We start from the raw sequence: 20,511 nt of genomic DNA on the forward strand, positions 1-20,511 counted from the left end.
ATGTAAATCTCTGACAAAACCAAATTGCATAACTTTTCCCCCAAAAGCTTCTTTGTCTCCACTTCATTATTTCCCCAGTAAAGGCCATGTCTGCCTCAGGGCAGCTGTAATTTGATTAATCCACTGAAAGGGTAGCCAGACGGTAAGAGCCTGCTCTGCTTCTCTTCCATTTTATTAAAAACCATAGATTTGATTTGAATTTTATTTCATGATATTCATGCAATTTTTCTTAAAAGATTCATTTTATTTTCATCAGTTTTCATGAATATATTGATGTCTTTGCATAATTTTGATATCAATATTTTTAGTGTTCCTATTGCTGGAACAGGTTATTATTGACTTAAAACTTATAACTGTGTTGTATTTTCAGCATTGCTGCAGGGAGGGGGGTGGAACAGCTTTTGAAGAGATGGAGACTTTAGTGTTTTTATTTTCATTTTCTGCCCTGGGCATTCTTTATGCCATGAACAACATCCCCGAGTTTCAAGAGTAAGTCATTATTGATTTCTTATTGCTCAGTTTCCACATATAGTCCAATCTTTTAAATGTTTGTTTTGGGGGAAAAGCTGTAAATGATTACTTTTGCTATACACCAATATTATACAACCACAATGCATATAATTATTATCTGTAATAAAATGTATTAAAATAAAATGAAACTGTTTCAATTATCATAGAATTAAAAGATTATAAATGTAATAGTGCAGGTGATTTGGGCTGACACAGTATAGGCCTACTCTACCACCACCAGAGGACACTATAAGCTTAAAACTCATTTTTTCTGTCTGTATTTGACTGTCACTATCTCATAAATCCTTGACCATGTTGAGCACTGCTAATTCAATGAGTTCAATTTTCAGGGTGTATTTGCCAATTGTGAAAAGTCTTTAAATGATAAACCTGTCATCTCTTGGAGGGTAAAAAGGAATGAATAGGGAACAAAAAGAACTCAAGATGAACAGAATTTTTTGAGATAATCTGAGATGATGTTGAAGATATTTACTTTTCTAAGCTGTAACTGATCGTTTCAAATATTTTTGTTTTGTCTTTTCATTGGGTTAGTGCTTTTATAGTATTGTCTACAGTTGATGTTTGCATAACACAACACTATAGGCTGAACAAACAGAGCCAGCGGTAAAATACATGTTCCATTCTGTCTTTTTTTTTTTTTTGACCATAAGATATTTCTCATTTCTCAGATATTACTCCTCCTGTGTGAATATCTCTGCTGGATCTTTTTTTTTCTTTTTTGAATGTGTGGACACTGACAATCAATACAGACTGCACAGAAGAGTTTGATAAATAGCTCTTGACATACAATATGCCTTGTGCTCTTCCACTCTCCAAACAAACAGTATTGTGTGCATAAATCTTCCTGTAGTGTTGAATTGAAGAGGCAGCGAGGGAGCTTCCCTTTGCTCTCGCAGCATTTGTTTTCCTTCTGCAAGCACACGGTGCGAGTTTTCCGAGGATGTAATGTTGTTTAATGGGAGATACCTTGAGCACATTAATCTTTTCCAGTGCAAGGCAGTGGTACCTTTGACCAGTAAACATGGATGGCAGTGCTGAACTAACATGGCCTTAGCTTGCTGTTTCCCACACCTCTGCCTATGATTAATTAAACCTTTGTGAAGCTGTGCTTTTAAGCTCTGGTAGGCGTATACCACCACAGCAGTATGAGGGGTGAAATATTGCAGATCTGTTTTTAGAAGTAAACAATATTATTAATACCGTTCTGTAACTTTTTCTTTGAAAAAACTTGATATTCTGTTCAGACTAGCAAGCTAATTCTAGGATTTTTAAATTATCATTCATTACAAAACAACCCGATCGATGCATATAATACAATAAAAAAGACTCAATCTTATTTTGAAAAATTTTGCACTACAGAATCAGCATTGTCTTTCCAAATCTCATGAGCAAGTGACGCTTCAAACCAATGATAGTCATTGCTTCAAACTAAATAATATACTTCTAAAAGCTCTGGGATTACATATGAACCGGCTACTTTTTTTTTTTTTAAGAAGTAGCCTAAGATGACAGTTAATCAGAAGGGTAAATTCAATGTGACACTACCATCTCACCAGGAATCTCCAGGCACACAAACTACCACACCAGCAGTGCCTTTGTTCTCACTGGACACCGTGCATCTTTTACACAGATTTCCCCTCACACTTCTGCATTATTTCTCCCGGTGCTAACTGTGTTACTGCGTGATCATCATTCTCTCTGACTTCCCATTCATCATCATTTACTAATTTAATACTGAAGAGAAGACTGGCACAACTTCTACGAGAGAAACTAATTAGTGAAGAGAATGAAGCAGAAAATCAGAGGGAGATTGCCATCTAGAATTGCAGCAGTGACATTGTGTTGGACAATGTGTTGTTATTTTTCTTCAAAAACAGTGACATTTTTCTTCTTTCACAGGCCTTACGTGATCCTGGAGATCGGCGTTGCTGTGTTGCTGGTTGTATTTCTGTTCTACTTCCTCATCACTCGTGGCAACCCACCTAAAGACGTCTTATTCTTTGGTAATTAACACAACTATGTGCATTTCCCAACTAACTTGCGGTGTATTTCCAAATGATGGAATTTGTGGCTACACAGAAGTTAATAAGTACTATGCATTGTGCTGAAGCTGAATCCAACTCCCACAAAAGGATTTCCAGAGCTTTCACTCACCACTCACTGGTTTGGAGTGAAAACCTGAATTGTATTCGAAGTGATTTCACCCAATATGTCGAAAGCTGCTTAGACTGATCAGGCTCATGAAGCTTAGCCAGACTTTTCTGAGGCATGACTGACCCTCTGCCGGCTGAGGACATTCACAGTGCATGTGCTTACTTAACCTTTTAGCTATTATTTTCAGTACTTGCTTGACCTTGAGACAAAAGGCACAATTATTTGAAAATGCTAATACAAGACTAGACTCTGCAGTCACTTCTCCTGTATAATACTATTCAGACTCCATTACTGGCTCACTGTGAAGACCATGAGAAGGTTCATTTTCAGTTTGTTCAGTTCGTAATTGAACGTTTCTATGGGATTTGTCTCATATTTTACCATTTTTTTGTGTGTAGCTATCAGACAAACTATATTCTCCATTTCTAGCCAAGGGTTTCCCCACAAACACAGCCCTGCAGCTGATGCCAGGGGCAATGCTAGTGGGACAGAAACAAGGTGATATATTGCTACTCGGTGCCCAAGGCAATGCTAGCATTGTATGGGAGAGCCATAACAATGAGTGCAAAGCTGTGGCCAGCTCTTCTCAATGATAGAGAGCCATAATCCCCCCTGCTATCTCACCTGTTAGATGTCAGAGATACCCTTGATTGTCCTGAGGATTACAGAGACACCAGTACACAGGAGAGACAGAATGTGGGTGTGTATGTGTGTGTGTGTGTGTGTGTGTGGGTTTGTGTATTGTGTGTGAAGGACAGATCGGAAGGGTGGGGTGCGATACAGCGGTTTAAGCTGCGGTATCTGCAGAGCAACGCCCATGTCACAACACACACAGTCTCTCTTTATAATGACATTCTGTAATGTTCAGGCAGTAAATCTTTGTAATGGCTTTCGCAACTGTTTCCTTTGAAGTGAATCAGACATGAATCACCGAAGCAGACATGTGCTTTGTCCAACTTCCTTACATTTATGTGTAGATGCTCGTTTATCTAATGTGCTGTTTCTGTTCATCCAAATCGTGTTTAACAGTGACACTTCCCTAAGTGAAATATACAATTGTAACCATGTGGGGGTCCGTTGCCCCATGTTTTTTACCTTGAAGTGCACCATGAATATGCACTGTACCCCGTGCAGTCAATACTAGGGCTAATCAATCTGGGTTACATTAACATTAACTGTCATTAACAGCCTAATGGGCATGTTATCCTCTAAAAGATACTTTAGAGGTTTACTGATCAGAAGCACCTTGTGTGTGCCAAAGCTGGTTGATACACTCCATATTTTTTATTGTGCTGTTTCCTGAGCTGTACTGCAGACCGGCGAGCTCTTGTTATGGTCCAAGCCACCTGACATCTCTACCAAATGGTCTCCTGAAAATCTCCAATATGCCGTGTTTGATGATGAGTTGATGTTCGTTATGTGTCCATTAATTGTTCAGATGCCTTCTACTGAAAAGACCAATGACCTCTGTGATGCTCAAATCTGCCCTTTTCAAATTAGATCAAATTCACAAATGGTATGGTAGGTATCTGTTATTTTCTTGCCAGACTTTGAGTAGTAAGTGAAAGGAAAATGCATATTTAGTAGAAGTTTATAGTTCTAGTTAAGAGTATCAGTAAGATCCACATGCCACACAGGTTTGTGTAGCTCCACACTTAAAATTCTGTCTTGTGGACGTGGCCTTTCAGCTCTGCTGGACTCATCACCCGAGGATAGAAGAAGTCTGTTCCCCATGGACTCAATATGAACATGCCTCTATCCCACCCCACTGCTTGAGACTTAATTTTCTCCCCATCTTGTCAAGACAAACAACTTATATGGTCATTCAGGTTGGAGGAGTTGTTGGAGATGCTGTCACATAAATTAATAATAGGGCAGTTGAAGGAAAATGTTTTGAAAAAAAAAAAAAAACTGTAAAAAGAGATTGAAAGATTGTGAGTTGGAGGGACGTTCATGAGACACAAGGTTCTCTGGTATTACAGCCTTGGCATTTTTTTTACTTATATGTGTATATATTTTTCAAACAAGGTAGACAAAGCAGATTGAGTAATTACATAAAATTTTCAAAATCACAGTGGGCTCTGAATAACGTTCAAAGCTGATAAAGCTGCTTAACACGTCAAGGTTTCTGTGAAATCTGAAGCTGATGTTGTACAACACTGACTTTCTATACTAAATATTTTTGTGTCTCCAGTGTCAGGTATGTTCTTTTTTTTTTATTTCCCTGAATGTTTTCTTTCCTTTGCAGTTTTTGCTGAATTTTCTTTCACTTGTGTCATTGACCTGACGAGTGCCCTGGAATATGACGGCATTATTTCTGGCTTTATGGAATTCTACCAGAAAACAGTAGGTTTCTTAATGTCACAGCTAAATGACACTATAATGGCACTAAATGACAATAAGAGAAAATCTACTTGACTTGAAAACCTCTTTGAAAGATTATTTAAGCAACAGCAGAGAAGGTTTCAGGCCATATCATCTAGCTAAACACCCTGAACAAACAGTAAATCAAAACACAGGCAGCCATGTTAACCAAATGTCATATCATTAGCACTCTATACTGTATAATATGTATTCATGAAATGTGTTTCAGGGAGAGCCCTATCTGGGAACAGCATATGCCATCATGATGTGCTACTGGGATGGAATAGCACACTTTATCATGTACCTGGTGATGATCAGCAGGATAACAGACAGGTGGGTGCAGGTCGAGTCCGCTGTCAAGCTCATTTATCTTACTCCACGCTACAAACTGCCTGCCTCAAATGACAGAGAACGGGCAATACCCTATCTACCTGAGCAAACAACTTTGTAGAAGGCTGTGGAAGCTGTATATATGTGTATATAAGCCTGAATGTAGTAAGAATACATTTCAGTAGATTAAAAGTTTCGACAGTGCATGATAAGCTTCAGAGCCATTATTTTCCAATATTTTAGCTTTTGTATTTTTAGCTTTTTTTAAAAAAAATAAATAGTAAATAATATTAAGCAACTTGCACCCTGTGAATCACAATGGCCTGAATAAAACTGTATTTTTTAAAACAGAGAGGGTTCTCTTGAGTAAGTTAGTCATAAAGTGCAGTCAGTGAGTTCAGGAGTTCAGAGCAAGCACTGCCTTGGGTCAGGGGCTATCACAGTAATGAAATATTCTTTTGAACAATATCAGCCTTTTACCACTGGGAGAAACTTTGTTCAGCTTTCTATTACACAAAATGCATATGACAGATGTATAAGAAGTTCTGGGATACCACTTAGGTTACTTGAACTCACCAACAACTTCTGGGGTCATCCTATTACCTACAGTCTCTACAATAACATAATCACCCTTGATTTATGGTTTCTGTCGCAGGAAAGCCTACCGTACCCTCGGCTTGATCTGGGCTGGCTCTTTGTCTGCTAACATGAGTGTGTTCATTGCCGGGATTGTGGCAGGTGAGCCTCATCTTCTATTCCCCGTCTACCGGTCCCGTGATGACAAGCTTTAATCAAGTCAACATCTGAACTGCTGTGTAGCATCAGTGTCACAGTTCAGCCTGCCAACAAAACGCACACAGCCCCGTGCCTCGCCTGCCATCACAACCCACAGAACAAAGCAGAGAACAGACTTAAAGCATCTGTTGTTGGCTCTTCAAACTGCATACAAAAGTGTCACAAGATCAAACTTGTCTGCAGGCAACGTGTTCTCTCTGTTGTGTTATCATAGACGTACTGTACTGTATGTCATGCACTATAACAGTTTTAATTGGAAGTTTAATTATTTAATCACTGAATTACATTGAAATGTTTACAGTGCATCTTTGTATGGTTAAGTACCATCTAATAAACATCTCTTTCTTTTTCTTTCTGGCAGGTAAATATGGGTCAGAGATCCGTCCAGCTTTCTGGCTCAACTTTCTCTTCCTTTTGATGCCTGTATGTGGAGCTGTCACACTATTTACAAGACCCAAGGACAGACCACTAATTGGTGGATACAATGTAAGTCCGGATGGTTAGACCTTGATATGAAAGTGGAGAGGCTTAAAAAGCAAATGTTTGTGGAAGGTATTTAATCTGTGCAGTACTGCATACAGTGGTGATGGTCAGTGTGATAGTAGGAATTTGAGGTGTGCTCACTTGAATCTCAAAGAAGATCATCTGAGTTTGTCAACAAGTGGAGCTACAATATCTTGCCAAATTTTTGTATGATACTTTTGGTGCTTCTTTTTCCTATGACATCATCCAGTGATTGTCTTGAGTCATTCTTAACCGTATAATATACAGTAGATGGTTCTTAAGTACAAGATGATCTTGAATGAGTGATTTTTTTTATACTTTTATGCAAAAGATCCTTTTTAGCATCTTTCAGCTCCTTCTTTTGGTTGTCTGGCCTACCAAAATGCAGGTGGACAAAGCTAGCAACTAGTTGGTGAGCATGGTGGAGCATTTAGCAGCTAAAGAGCCAGATACCTCTCTCAGGAATTGGTGGAAAGCAAAGCATAGCTAAAACAAGATTTAATATTGGACTTACTTTTGTCAGGGGAACACAAATATGACTTCAAATAAATGCTAATGTTGCTCCGTCTAAGCTCACCCTATCAACTTAAATGGTGAATATGTCAGTGTTGTGTTTATAGCTTATTTTTGGTTCTCCTATGTGGCTAAAATCAATTAATGCAGGTTTAATTACTATGAAAACATGGAGAGAGAAGACACATTCATGCATCCATTCATTCCATTCTACAGAAACACAGCTCTCATTAAAGTGTGAGTATGCTATGAAACCATGACCTTGACTAACCAGCACTATACTGTACGTTGTGTTGACATTCCCCCTTAGGCTCAACATGCTCAGAGCATGAAACTCGTGTGGCGTCCCTTGGACCTGATCCTGGTGCTGCTGCTGTTAGCTGCCATGGCCTTCACTATCCTCAGAGGCTTGGTGAGTGTACATCACGTTCATGTAATGGACAGAGTTCAGGGAAGGGCTGTAATGTTAGTTTTAAAAGTCATGTAGCCTGCAATGTTCTTCGTACAGAGTGGTTTGTCCAGGGAGTGTTGAGGGTTCATACAGGATGTATTAGTTTTGCTTTTACAAGCAATACATTCAACTAATTGACCCACATGGGAATGTTATGTGTTTATTTTCTAAAAACCATCTGACTTTAAAGCCTAAGGCAACTATCTATAAACAGTGTACTTTAACATACTTACTATGCTATTATTTCATATTCTAACAGGCAGTGGCAGTTCTAGCTTGTATGGTGTGCAATATATATATATATATATATATATAAGTTATGATAATTTGTTTAATAAAATATAACTCATTTATAATAAATCCGATAGGTGTAAAATCACTGCAGTGTGTCTGAAAATTCTTTCTGTAAATTTCTTTAATAACATTCCTGTGATATTATTTCTGAAAACAAACCATTTAACCTGCAGATATTTCTGAAAATATCTGTTAAAAGTTCTGAAATATTCTGATAATATTCCTGTTAATCTGCTAAAATATTACTGAAATTATATAAGATCATAAATACCAAAATAAAGTAACAAAAATAGAGTCTCTATCTTTCTTATAGACACACAAATAACATAGACAATCAAATAAATAAACTGCACAACTGTCATTTGACTACTGACCTTTTTGCTTTCATCATCAATTAGTAAATTGATATACAATAATGAATACCAAAATAATGTAACACCTCTCTCTATATATATCTATGAATATAGATATACAGTATAGATACCAATATAAACAAGACATACACACTGGTGGAGTGAGAGAGGACAAACTAGAAATGGCGCCTGCTCCAACACGGTGACATGACGTCATTGACGTGATGCGCAAACGAGCGATAGAAAACCGATCGCGAAAGTTTTTTTTTTTCTGGCCATGTCACCCGTATCTACACCCGCCATTGAGTGAAGACAGGTGAGGATAGCCTAATAATAATGATAGCATAATAATAATTAAAAGAAATTTTTCCGCCCTCCATCAGAAACTGATATGTCAGTTGTCAACTAAAAGCAAAAGCAGCCAAAATGCCCCTTCAGCTAGCTAGATGCCGGGGCTCACCTGGACATACCTGTTCTGTTCATCTTTGTTGGAAAGCGTGGAAATTCGGAAATGCGCAAGGAACGATCGCAGCGGACGGACGAGTTTCGTGAACGCAGCGTTTTAAGTTGTTGTTTGAGTAGTTTTGTTTTGTTATTTTAGTTTTTGTTGTTTTGTTTTTTCACACACACGCACAAACACGCATACAACCACACTTGTGTAATGTACCTCAGGTCGTCCGATCTGAGATTCGAGCCCACACCTCCAGGTTGAAGGTCAGCGTCCTTCCTCACCATACCAGCTTCAGCGATGATCGACACTCAGACTCTGAACTTGACCCACCTGCAGCAGGTGTGGATCAGCTGACAGAGGAAGACACCTGGGGCCTCGTGTACTAAAGCCTTGCGTAGAATTCACACTGAATCGTGGGACGACCTCAACTTGGTCGACCTGCGGAACATTACGTACGAAGCTGGAAAGATGCGTACGCACCAAAAAATGTACATGTATGAAACTGTGCAGGATTCCACTCACATTTTCGCACAGAATAATTTTTCTTGACCTTTATTCACGTTCTCTTGATTGAAATCAGGTTAGTAAGAAATAAATTACCCACACAGACAAGCAATATGTGTAGGCCTAGCCCTACATTTATACATACCAATATAAACAACAAACACACGCGGTGGTGTGCAGATTAGTTTATTATTTTTAAGGATTTCACAGTATTAGGAATGAATCGTGGTTTATTTAGTAGTTTTTCCTGGTGTGACTAATTTTACTAATTGCATTAGTTCTGTGCAGAGATAGAAGTGCCCTATTTGATAGATTCCCCCGCTCTCTCTGCATTTACCACCACCTCTGAGAGTGTGAGAGAAGACCTTCTCATCAGAAGCTACACAAACTAGAAAGGGGGCCAACTCTGAGCCACATGGTGACATGACATCATTGACGTGATGTGCAAATGTAATACTTAAGATGCTGCCCTTGCTAACAGGTCACTGAAGAGAATAGTTTGACATTTTGAGAAACAACACAAGAGGAGGATGAGAACATTGATACCTCTGTTATGTCAGTATGGTAAGTGAAGCTACCTCCAGCAGCCGCTTAGCTTAGCACAAAACCAGCTGGCTGGCTGTAGCTTCATATTTACTGGGCAAATATAAGAGTGATATAGATCTGATCATCTGACTCGCTGCAAGCAAGCAAAGCTATTTCCAAAAATATTCAAAAAAATCCTTAAACCACAATCATTGTCTCATTCTAATGACCAATTACACCACTGAAAACTTACATGTCTATCTGGAGATTCGTTTGTTATTCAGACTGTCCAGGAAATGTCCAGGTCTATGATATATGATCTACGTCGATTGAACTGCATTATACTGTGAGGTGTTTCTGTTATTTTGTCCACCCCCTGTAGGTGGCTCTGGACTCTCCACTTGAGGCCTGCTCTGTCTACCTGAGGCACTATGAACCCTACCTGAAGGATCCTGTGGGCTACCCCAGAGTCATGGTGGGTGTTTTGTTTTTTTCTCTCTCTGTCTCCACACTCAGCCTCTCTGTCTCCACCAGCAACACCTGAAAATTCCTCTCCAGTCTGTTTTAAATAACCAGCCACATAATGGACCACTGCTTTCATGGATATCACTCTCAGTCTTTGGGAGGCTTGCCCTTATCTCCTCCACTCTTGGAACTCGCAGCTGATTACAGAGCCATTTTTCATCATTACAACAACAATGAGTGCAGGTTGAGAGGCCAGTGCATCTTTGTCTTTCTCTTTCATTTGCTTAAGATGGATAACAGATTATTACTGTGACTGGTGGTGAGTCTGCTTTCCTTTCTATTTTCTCCTTCTGACCCTGCACAGCTGTGGGTTTTGTTGTGTTCTGTTTGGTGTACACAGCTTTGTCAATAGGTTATCCAAAGACCTTGTCGGGGCGGCAGTCTAGGCACAATTGCAAGTCATTGATCAGACAGACGAACCGCATGCTGAGAACTTGATAAGCTAATCCCTCGCCCAAAGCCCCCCATCAACATCTCACTGGGTGGGAGGAGGGTGTGTGTGCAGCATGTGAAAGTATGTCTTGGTTGCCTCTTTAAATCTGTGTTTGTGTGTGTGTATGGGTGTGTGTGTGTGTGGGTTTAACATTGGCTCATGGATGCTTGAGTGCATGTGTGTGTGTGAAAAAATGAGTTTGGTTTGTTTCACAAGGCTACACTGTTTCTGCATTTACTGACCTCTTTATTCAGTGATGATGATGGACGATATGTGGCAGATGTGGCAGCGCTAAAACGACATTTTAACAAAAGACCGAAGGGCATATATGATTGGCTTTCAGGGCCTGAGCTGAACTCATTAGAATTCATCTAGACCTCAGAGCCAGAATGAAAAGAAACCGTTCAGTGGTATAATTTGAGGGTTTTATAAAGTGGGAAACTGGCTTTCATGCGCCAGATATTTTAAGTTGAAGGTCAAGACAGTCTCTGTAATGACCCTTGTGTGGAAGTAGTAATTTGTGCTGAGGGCGCAAATTTGTGTTTGAGAGAGTGCAAAGCTGGGAAGTAGAAAAATACTCAAGCACTGCACTTTGGAACAATTTTGAGATAGTGAATGAGTATTTCCATTTTGAGAGCTCATTTTACTTCTTTACAGTTCAGAGGTGTTGTGTTGTACTTTTTTTGTACTACATTTACCTAACAGGTGCAGACACTAGTCACACTGCAGAATAAAATTCAACATGAGATTAAAGTGACAAAATGATGCACTGTTAGTTGGACGTAGTTGGACCCAGGAACACCGGGAACATATACAGCATCAAAATACTGTAAAAATATTGATAAAATTTTAATGCTCTAGTGCAAACAAAGCTGATCACATTTGCTTTTGATACTTACCTACATTTTTACTGCAACTTTTATTGTGATTTTGCTGCAAATTCCAAATATTTTTTCCACTATGGTAGTGCTATTTTTATGCAGCATGTTAAATAGGATGCATGTGATCGTATTTTGTGCTTTAAGCAGCCCTCTTCTGTATTCAGTGTAAGTAGGTGAAGTGCAGTGTAGGCCAAAGGAGAATGAGGATGTGCTGTATTAATTGTCTGCTGGAGTGCTGGTCATGGCCCAACAACATAGAGTGATAGTGATGGAGTGGAAAGCCTTGCGTCACTGTATTCATCAGTTTTCACTGTATCCAGAAACCCATCCCTATTCACTGGAATATTAACTATAATGCATCATCTCTATATCATCAATATCAACTCACCTACAGTGTGTTACCATTAAACCACAGAATTTATGTTGTAGAATACAGATACCAGTCAAAATGTGGTAGAAAAAACTGATGAAATGTTGGGTTTAGTTCAGTGAGTGAATAATTGGGTTACATTTGTTCTTACAGATGCTGCACTTGTTCTTCTACGGACTGCCCCTTTTGGGTGCCTTTGTTTACGGTCTCCTCAAGCCCGGGTGCACATGGATGTCAGACTGGACGGTGTTCTTTGCTGGAGCCATGATTCAGGTAACACCCTGAAGACAAACAGTCGATAAGTGAAACTGGTTCTAGATACATAATTAGGATACAGGTGTTGTATACTGAAGTGTGCTGCACTGACATTTAGGTGCATTGCTTTAACTCCTTGCGATAATGACTGACCTCAGATCAGCATCTTCAGTAGAAAGAGGTCTGACATGTGTCACTGTAATTAAACTCCTTGACGTGAGCTCTCATCCTTTTAATAATTACCTGGACCACATTTATCCTTTGAAGTATATTTTCTGTAATAAACAAGCTGCTGGTGCTCTTTCTCCATATTGATCTGACAGGAAAATTGAAACCATGAGGAGGCAAGTCTTTGATTAAAGTCTTTTTTTGCTGTTTATAAAAGGCTGCAGACACTGGCTGCCCTGTTTTCTAAATTGCCAGCTTTTTAAGTCTGTACATCTTCTGTGAAGTGGTTTATCACCTCCATTAGAGACCCCTTTCTGTACATTACTCACAGTAGATTAATGGCTGTTTGAAAAAAAAGTAATTCTTTCCTCCCAAGTTGGTCCTCTGGAGGGTATGTGTAGACATTAAAGGAGCTACCGTATTTGTAAGTTTTGCTATTGCTACATAGCAATTGCTACATTTACTTACCAGTCTAGAAGAAATATTACGAGTTCATCGTCAAACCTCGTTCCTTTGTTTATTCCACTGTCTCCAGCGATGGAAAGCGATACCAACGTTAACCTTATCTGCCCTGAAGTCGTGGCGCTGCTCAGAGAGCATTTTATGACCCCTTGTCTTGCAACGATGGCCGAAGCTCTTGTCAAGCGACAATCACCACCTTCCACTCCTTGCAAAAAACCACATTTGGTAGCAGAGAAGAAGTTACAAATTGCCCCTTTAAGGCATTAACTGACCTGCCATTGATGTGAACATAGAACAAAACAGATGACAGTACACGTATCAGTTCTGTTACAATATGCAGTATTCACTTATGACAATGCAGTCTCACCTCTTGCTCTGTGTCTCCTTCCAGTGCCAGTGGGCCCATATCGGAGGGTCCCTCCACCCTCGTACCACAGCTCCATTTCGTATCCCAAATGATGTTTTCTGGTGTGTGCTGGTAACTAACTTGCTCTATGCTGCCACTCCCATCTTGGTGGCCCTGCGGGTTCATAGTAACCCCTATTTCTTCCTGAAGATCGCCCCCTTCCCTGGGCAAACAGGTTTGCCAAACAGTGAGGAGAAGGATACCAAGTACAAAGAAAAATAATAATTTTTAATCTTCTCTGACCTTTGGAGTTAATTACTTATCTGATGATTCACAAAGAGCTGTTTTATTTCAAATGCCAAATTTCAAAATACCAAAATACATGATTATTTTGCTCATCATCTTTGTCTTTAGTGGTTATTTAAATGTTTGCTTTCAGTGCTTTGACTCCTCATGTCATGCATCAACAGCCGATTGGTCAGTAAAGTAGATTTATATAGCAATGTTTTTAGCCATGCTAGCAGCATGGCTCTATGGATTGTGATGTTGGCCTGTTGGTCGGTCTGTTGGTCCAACACTTTGGTCCTGACTGAAATATCTGACCAATTAGTTGATGGATTACCACGAAATGTTTGGAAACATTCATGATTCATTTCCTCTTGCAACCCCAGTGCTAATGACTCATGATCCCATGGTTTTTCCTCTAGTGCCACCATTATTTTTTACTTATTCTGATCTAGTCCATGAATTGGCACAAAATGTGGTACAGACATTCATTGTTCCCAGATAATGAATGACTTTTGGGATCATCTGACTTTTCCTCTAGTGATAACATCAGGTCCAAGACTTTGGTTTATTGCCAAATACCTGCAAAGCTAATAACATTACTGTCAGCCTCAGCTACACTTTTGTATTCAGTGCTAATTAGCGATTGTTAGCATGTTACTACCCTGAACTGATTTGTTGAACATGGTAAATATTTTACCTAATGAACATTCAGATCAAAGCACTGCTGTGCCTAAGAATACTATCACAGAGCTGCTAGTATTGCTGTAAAGTCTTGTTTCATAGTTCATAGAACCTGTTCACTATTCCATATATATTATACTATTCCTTATTGTATATACATACTGTATATCAGGGGTGTCCAAACTTTTTGCAAAGAGGGCCAGATTTGGAAAGGTGAAAATGTGCGGGGGCCGACCATTCAGCCTGACATTCTTTTAACCATTAACATTAAATACAAATGAACTATTTTATGAAATTTTTATTGCAAATGGCATACTTCATTTTTTTTTCATTTTCAAGTTTTTGCCAAAATCAATCTGCCTTTCATATTTGAAGACCACATAAAATGCAGAAAAAGTCTGTCTGGAAAAAAAACTTTTGGGAAGGTGAAACATATCTAGGTTCATTTGAAACATTACATATTATTCACTATTAAATGCTCACTGTAAACTTCTAATTTCAAACAGTGGTCCGTGCATATTCAAAACTTTGGTTTTGATCATCACAAAAAAAAATCAATTCACTGAGATTTTAGAATTTATTCACCTCAGAGGACTAAACACATATCCTACCTGCACTAATGTGAAGGGTGATACTGAGATCTCGACTGCAGTATGTAGGCCTAGTCCAGGTCTGGCTCAAAAACAGTGGTTTTGATGCGCAAGACGTCACACAGGTGAGAGTCACTTAGTCTCGTCCTAACGGGGCACTTGTTAATGTTCATAACCGAGAATGTCTTCTCGCAAAAGTATGTCGAGCCAAACAAGCTCAGCATTTTCTTAGCAAATGTTCGAAGCTCTTGGAACCTGCCTTCATCCAGCTGGCGGTAGAAGTTGACAAGAGGGATCTGTTGGTGCCGACTGCTTCGTAATTCAGCGAATAAATACTCCAATTTCCACTTGTCCTGGAGGCGGCGGCCCTCGCTGTCAATTTTTCTTTTTTTAGCTACAGTCGCCATGTCAGAAATGGGCTGAAAGGATCACACAAGGGTCACGGCGGCGAGAGTGCGGCCACAGGTCTACTGCCATCTTCTGGTGAAATGTAAAATAGCTTATTTTGTATGCGTGTATTTTATACTGTGGTCAACAGAGCTGGCGGGCCGCATATTAATGATTTTATGACAGAGGCTGCGGGCCGGTGAAAACTTGAACACGGGCCGCAATTGGCTGCCGGGCCGGACTTTGGACATGCCTGATGTATATATACATCCAACGTGACATTGGAACCATTTTGATTTATGATTTATATTTAGACCTATACTCAGACCTGTACTGTTCCTGAAGATGTCACATAAAAACGGATGCATATGGTTGAGTTTGCATTTTTATAGACTGCAGTAGCTGGTTATAAGGTATATAGACATGAATAACATCCAACAGTGTTTATTGTATTACAGAAACAGAGGACCTTTCATAACCTGAAAAGTCTTGAGGGTGGGATGGGATAAAATGGTGCAAAGCATCTTCTGTGCATTCAATCCTATAAGAAAGCGCATGGCAGTTTTCTTTGCTGAAGCTTTTGAACACAGACAGTGGACGGCTAAATGTGAGAAACTGGACATGAATTTTTATGTTGCCTGCATGACTGAACTGCTTCAAACAACCAAGTGAATGTCACAACAAGGCCTCTGTTTCTCTGTGTTTCGTGTTTCTAGTGAATTCAACAGTAAACATGCCAGCTTGTGTATTGATTAAAAAAAATCAAACTCTAATATATGCCAACAATATAAATAGCACTTTAACAATGTATTTCCAAGCTAATTAAATACTGCAGTTTTTATTGACTCCTGGCTGACTGACTAAGTTGACTGCATCGCTCTCCAAATTAGTTAATAAACCAGTAATAACATATTGACTTCAACAGCAGTTTAAACTTTCTTACATAAGTGGAGTATTTGGAGATGTCCACATGTCAGCCCACAACCATGTAATATAGACATGGTAAAATAGACATTGTGGGGGTCTCAGTATGGACAATATTCTTGCTATTTCTTACTCAACACCACTGGAGCCAACACAGATCATTACTCAGAGCTGAGTGGCAAGGATGTGCCAACATGTGCTGCAGAGGGTAACGTATACTTCAACAGCAGCTCTTGTCACTCACTCACTCAGGTCAACACACACTGCCGCTGCGACCGGCCTGTCTCAGTTTAAAAAAGACATGTTTTCTTTCTCGGTTTAAGTAGGAAAACCACGACTTGCCTCTGCCATTCTGCATTTCTGTCTGATCCCTTGTGCCCAAATTGCGAGCATTTTTATCCCTTCTCCACTTACATCCCTTGATCCTCTTTGTTTCTTTTCCCCTGCTGTGTGCTTGCTCTATGTGGGTGGCCCGGTAAATAGCCTGCTGCCACTCTCTTCATTGTGTTTTAAAAAGACATCAAATAAATGACTTCTGTGTTTGTTTGCCTTAACAAACACACTTAGATAACCATCTGTCATGGTTTTGAGTTTCAGTCTGCTCGTTCATCCTCTCATTCATTCAGTCCACTTGCTTGTGTATACGTGTTCTAATTCTGCTGTCACCTCAGACACCCCCACCTGTCTGCCTTTTCCGACAGCAGTATCACCTGACCCGCTCCTCCTCCTCCTCCTCCCCACTCACCCACTCACCGGTTCCCCGTTCCTCATTAGCTCACATACTGGTCCATTTTCACTTGCTCTCTGCCAGATAGTCTTTGTGCCATGCTCCTTCTCTTTCCACTGCTGCCGATCCTGATCCTGATTTTGACCTTTTTTGAGATACCTTTGTACTTTGTTTGCCTGCTTGGATTTTTTTCTTATCCTTGTTCTTTTCTAAGTAAAGACTCTTTACTTTTACATCTGCCTCCTGAGTCGTGCTCCTGGGTCTCTTTTTTGAGAACCGTGACAGTACCAGGCTTAGTCAAAGAGGTTTTTCTTGCATTTAATTAGAAGAAAGACTGTTGAAACTATTGTCAATACTGTGGGGACTATTCTCAGTATGAAAGGCAAAAGACTGACAAAAAAGCAGATTATCAGCACACCATGTAATGTCATTATGTAATTGACAAATTGTGACTCTATCTGCCAAACCTTTTCAGTAATATGATGCAGTTCAGTCATTTAAATGAACACACCGTGTTTTCTTGACAAAGATAAAAGGGGTTATTTATGTGGTTAGATAAAGCTTTTTAAAACAGCAGTGCAACCCGTCCCTGCTCCATCAATAACAGTAACCCACTCATATGCAATTATCCCTTGTACTTTGCTGAGCAGTAGGCCAACAGACAGAGAGAGGCAGACTCATCTAATTCACTCTCCCTCAGCAGCTTTTTCATGCTGAAGTGTGGCATCACCCCTGCTTGCACATGCTAGCTGTGCATTCTGTGTGTATGACAGAGGCTTTTAAATCAAATGTGGCTGTTTCAAACCGCTCAGTAATCCCATGATGGGAGTCACAGGGGATCTCTGTTGCAGATGTCTGCTTGGCTTTGCAGGCGGCCCCGGGGAGCTGTGGAGCAGTGGCTGTGAAAAGTACAACTAAAGAATTCATACAGTAGTGATGTAAGGATTACCAGTGAGTTTCCCTTTAAAATATAAGCAAATGTATTTTGAGGAAATGTTTTAACGGATGTGTGACACAACCTCATTCATAAATGAATAAGAGGCTATTAGGTAATGTTTTGACTTGTTACGCAGTACATAACAAGGCATTGGTTATTAAAGTATGTCATTTGTATATTTATCAACCCATGGGATCAAATTAGCTCAAAACCACTTCAAAATCAAGTATTCATGTCTGACCAGTGATTCTGATTGGTCGACAGTCGAGTGGCTCATTTGAATGCACATTCCTCTCCTCCTGTTTTGTTCTTTTTTCTTTTTGAATATGAACCATAATATAACAAAATCAACTGAAATGACAAGGGTCCTGCATTATGACTTAATCTTGAGGTCTTGTGTTTAAAAAAAAATAAAGTTTTTATGTCTTCATCATTTAAGTTTACATTGTGCTCCTAAATAAATGTGTACAATTTGTGTACTTAAGGTGGGTGGGACGTAAGTGTATGCACCGGTCTGCTCTATTTGGCTGCATTTGACTCAAGCTCTCTTCAGCCGGTATGTTTATGCTGAAATACCATATGATCTAGTGGTGGGCAACACTCCTGCATACATCAGTAAGTAGTCATCTTGTTGTACTTATATTTACTTATTCTTAACCATTAACACTGAATTACTGCATTCATTGATTTTTGACCAACATAGCCAGCTCTGTTCACCCGTGCATCTCCAGGAAAGAACTGAAAACGCATCTATAATGGACACTTTTTATGCGCCAATGCACAAACAGTAATGCTTGATCCATATCTTTAGTAGAACTATGTTGATTTTGCTTCCACACACCGGGATTTAAAATTCTCAAATCCAGCTCCCTGAATCAGTGCAGGTAGATGTTTCTGCCCCATTGGTTGGTCTCAGTTAATTTTCTCTGCATTTCATTGGAGAAAATTACCTCCTTCCTCTGTAACAGGTAATCTTAGAAAAATCCTCATTGCTAAAACAATATTTGAGAAAAAGTTGCCTGTTGTTCATTTCTCAACTTGGAATAGATTTGTAGAAGGATAATCTTTCTGTGCTCTGCTCTGAGGGCCTTAAACTGGAGCAACTCCTCTGCAAAGGTCTTGTCTAAATCCTTTTGATACAGGGCAGAGAATGTTTTGCTCACTTGAGAGTGACCATCATTAAAGACCATGGTAAATAACACATCAAATAGACTGTTGATGTCTGAAGCTGTTGGCTCAAGCCTGAAAGCGATCCGTCAAAGTAATGTTTTCGACCTTGAAGTTTTTAGCTTCCACAAAGCATCACTTTATTGTCTGTGGGCTATTTTTTTCTTCTTTTGCTACATCTCATGCTGATAGGTCTGTGACGCTCCAGGGCGAACCCAGCCTAATGTCTCAAACTGTACTAGCTGCTCTTGCAGTGATGCCACACAGGACTGCAGTCACTCTGGCAGATGCACAGCAGTTAACAGGTCCACTTCCCAGACACCTCTAGTCAACTTGAATCTCAGCGGCACAGCGTACAATAATGTATCCATCAGCGCAGTTTCGTTTTTTCATAACACAAAGTGCAGCTGTCTCATGCTGAGTGTCCTGTCTCTTCTCATTGTCTGCTGCTATCATCTCAAGAGCCTCTCTTATTTAACCATCATGGAAGGCTCTTGTTGAGTCCACACCGCATGCCCATATGGTGCTTAAAAAGAGACTTCAGTGTTAGACATGTCAGTGATGCTCTTAAACAACATATTCCATTGGTGAGTGGATATAGAGCAAAGAGCATAGGATGCAGAAACTCATGAGCCGACTTGCCTCCCCGCAGCAGCTTTCAACATCTTGAAAATTCAATGAATGGACTGCAAAAGCAAAAAAAATATTTGCTTTCATGTGAGCCTGTTGACCATTTCCTGACATATTGGAAACTCTATATCATAACTGCACAGCCAATCTGGTTACTTTCAGTACAAACTCACCATTGCTGGACTCAGTCTTCAAAGGCAAATCTAATAAAGTCAATGAGCCCACTGAATATCCTGGTCATTTGCACCGTAATCAAATCTGGTGTCCTTTCGGGTATTGTTTCTGTGGTGTTGTTGTTAACCACTTGTTTTTGGCCAGGTTAGTTGGTGGGCATTTTTTATTTAATAAATAAAAAGGCAATACATTACGTTTCCTGACATGTGCACAGCAACACATAGCTCTGCCACCAGTCAGCTTTTTTAACTGGGCGTGTGCTGATTAGAATCTACTGCAGGTAATGCACTGACTATTGATGACTACGTCACACGACCCCATGTCAAAAAACCCGAACTATCCCTTTAAATGGGCCCTGATGAAGTCATGATATGATAATAATACTAACACTAAGGTCTCCTACTGCACTGAAGCTTTAGTGATGTCCCTCACTGCTTTGGATGAAAGCGTCTGTCAAATGAGTAATTGTAAATATGTCATTATTAATTCATGTTTAGTCTGGTATTTATTCATCTTATTGTTCAGGAGTGGAGGAAATGTTCAGATCCTTTACTTGATTAAAACTAACAGTGATGCAATATTAAAATAGGCCATTACAAGTAAAAGTTCTGCATTAAAAATGTCTCTTAGGTAAAAGTGCATTTTGTATTATTAGCAAAATATGTTTAGAGTATCAAAAGTAAAATAATTCATAGTATGCTTCACAAGCATATACTGTATATTATATTAATCAATATATATTGAATATATTGAATTAATATTATATTAATCATGATATATTGAATATAATGCAAAAT

At 39.5% G+C, this 20,511-nt stretch overlaps 1 protein-coding gene across 1 annotated transcript; it reads left to right on the top strand.

Moving 5' to 3' along the window:
* The first annotated feature begins 336 nt into the window (after window positions 1-336).
* tm6sf2b (transmembrane 6 superfamily member 2b) lies at window positions 337-13,595 on the top strand. The gene is made up of 10 exons (XM_056379062.1): window positions 337-489; window positions 2,431-2,534; window positions 4,934-5,031; window positions 5,279-5,382; window positions 6,035-6,117; window positions 6,536-6,660; window positions 7,502-7,603; window positions 10,152-10,244; window positions 12,132-12,251; window positions 13,255-13,595. The coding sequence occupies exons 1-10, from the start codon at window positions 410-412 to the stop codon at window positions 13,489-13,491; spliced, it is 1,146 nt and encodes a 381-aa protein (XP_056235037.1). The 5' UTR covers window positions 337-409; the 3' UTR covers window positions 13,492-13,595.
* Window positions 13,596-20,511: the final 6,916 nt, after the last annotated feature.

Source organism: Seriola aureovittata, chromosome 6 (assembly GCF_021018895.1).
Source record: "Seriola aureovittata isolate HTS-2021-v1 ecotype China chromosome 6, ASM2101889v1, whole genome shotgun sequence".
Lineage (NCBI taxonomy): Eukaryota > Metazoa > Chordata > Actinopteri > Carangiformes > Carangidae > Seriola > Seriola aureovittata.

What these genes read in the sequence shown, in the direction of transcription:
- tm6sf2b (XM_056379062.1), top strand. Translation starts at nt 410, where the DNA reads ATGGAGACTTTAGTGTTTTTATTTTCATTTTCTGCCCTGGGCATTCTT. An exon ending in TAAAGACGTCTTATTCTTTG is followed by an intron (nt 2,535 to 4,933) that starts GTAATTAACACA and finishes TTTCCTTTGCAG; the next exon opens with TTTTTGCTGAATTTTCTTTC. An exon ending in CATTGCCGGGATTGTGGCAG is followed by an intron (nt 6,118 to 6,535) that starts GTGAGCCTCATC and finishes TCTTTCTGGCAG; the next exon opens with GTAAATATGGGTCAGAGATC.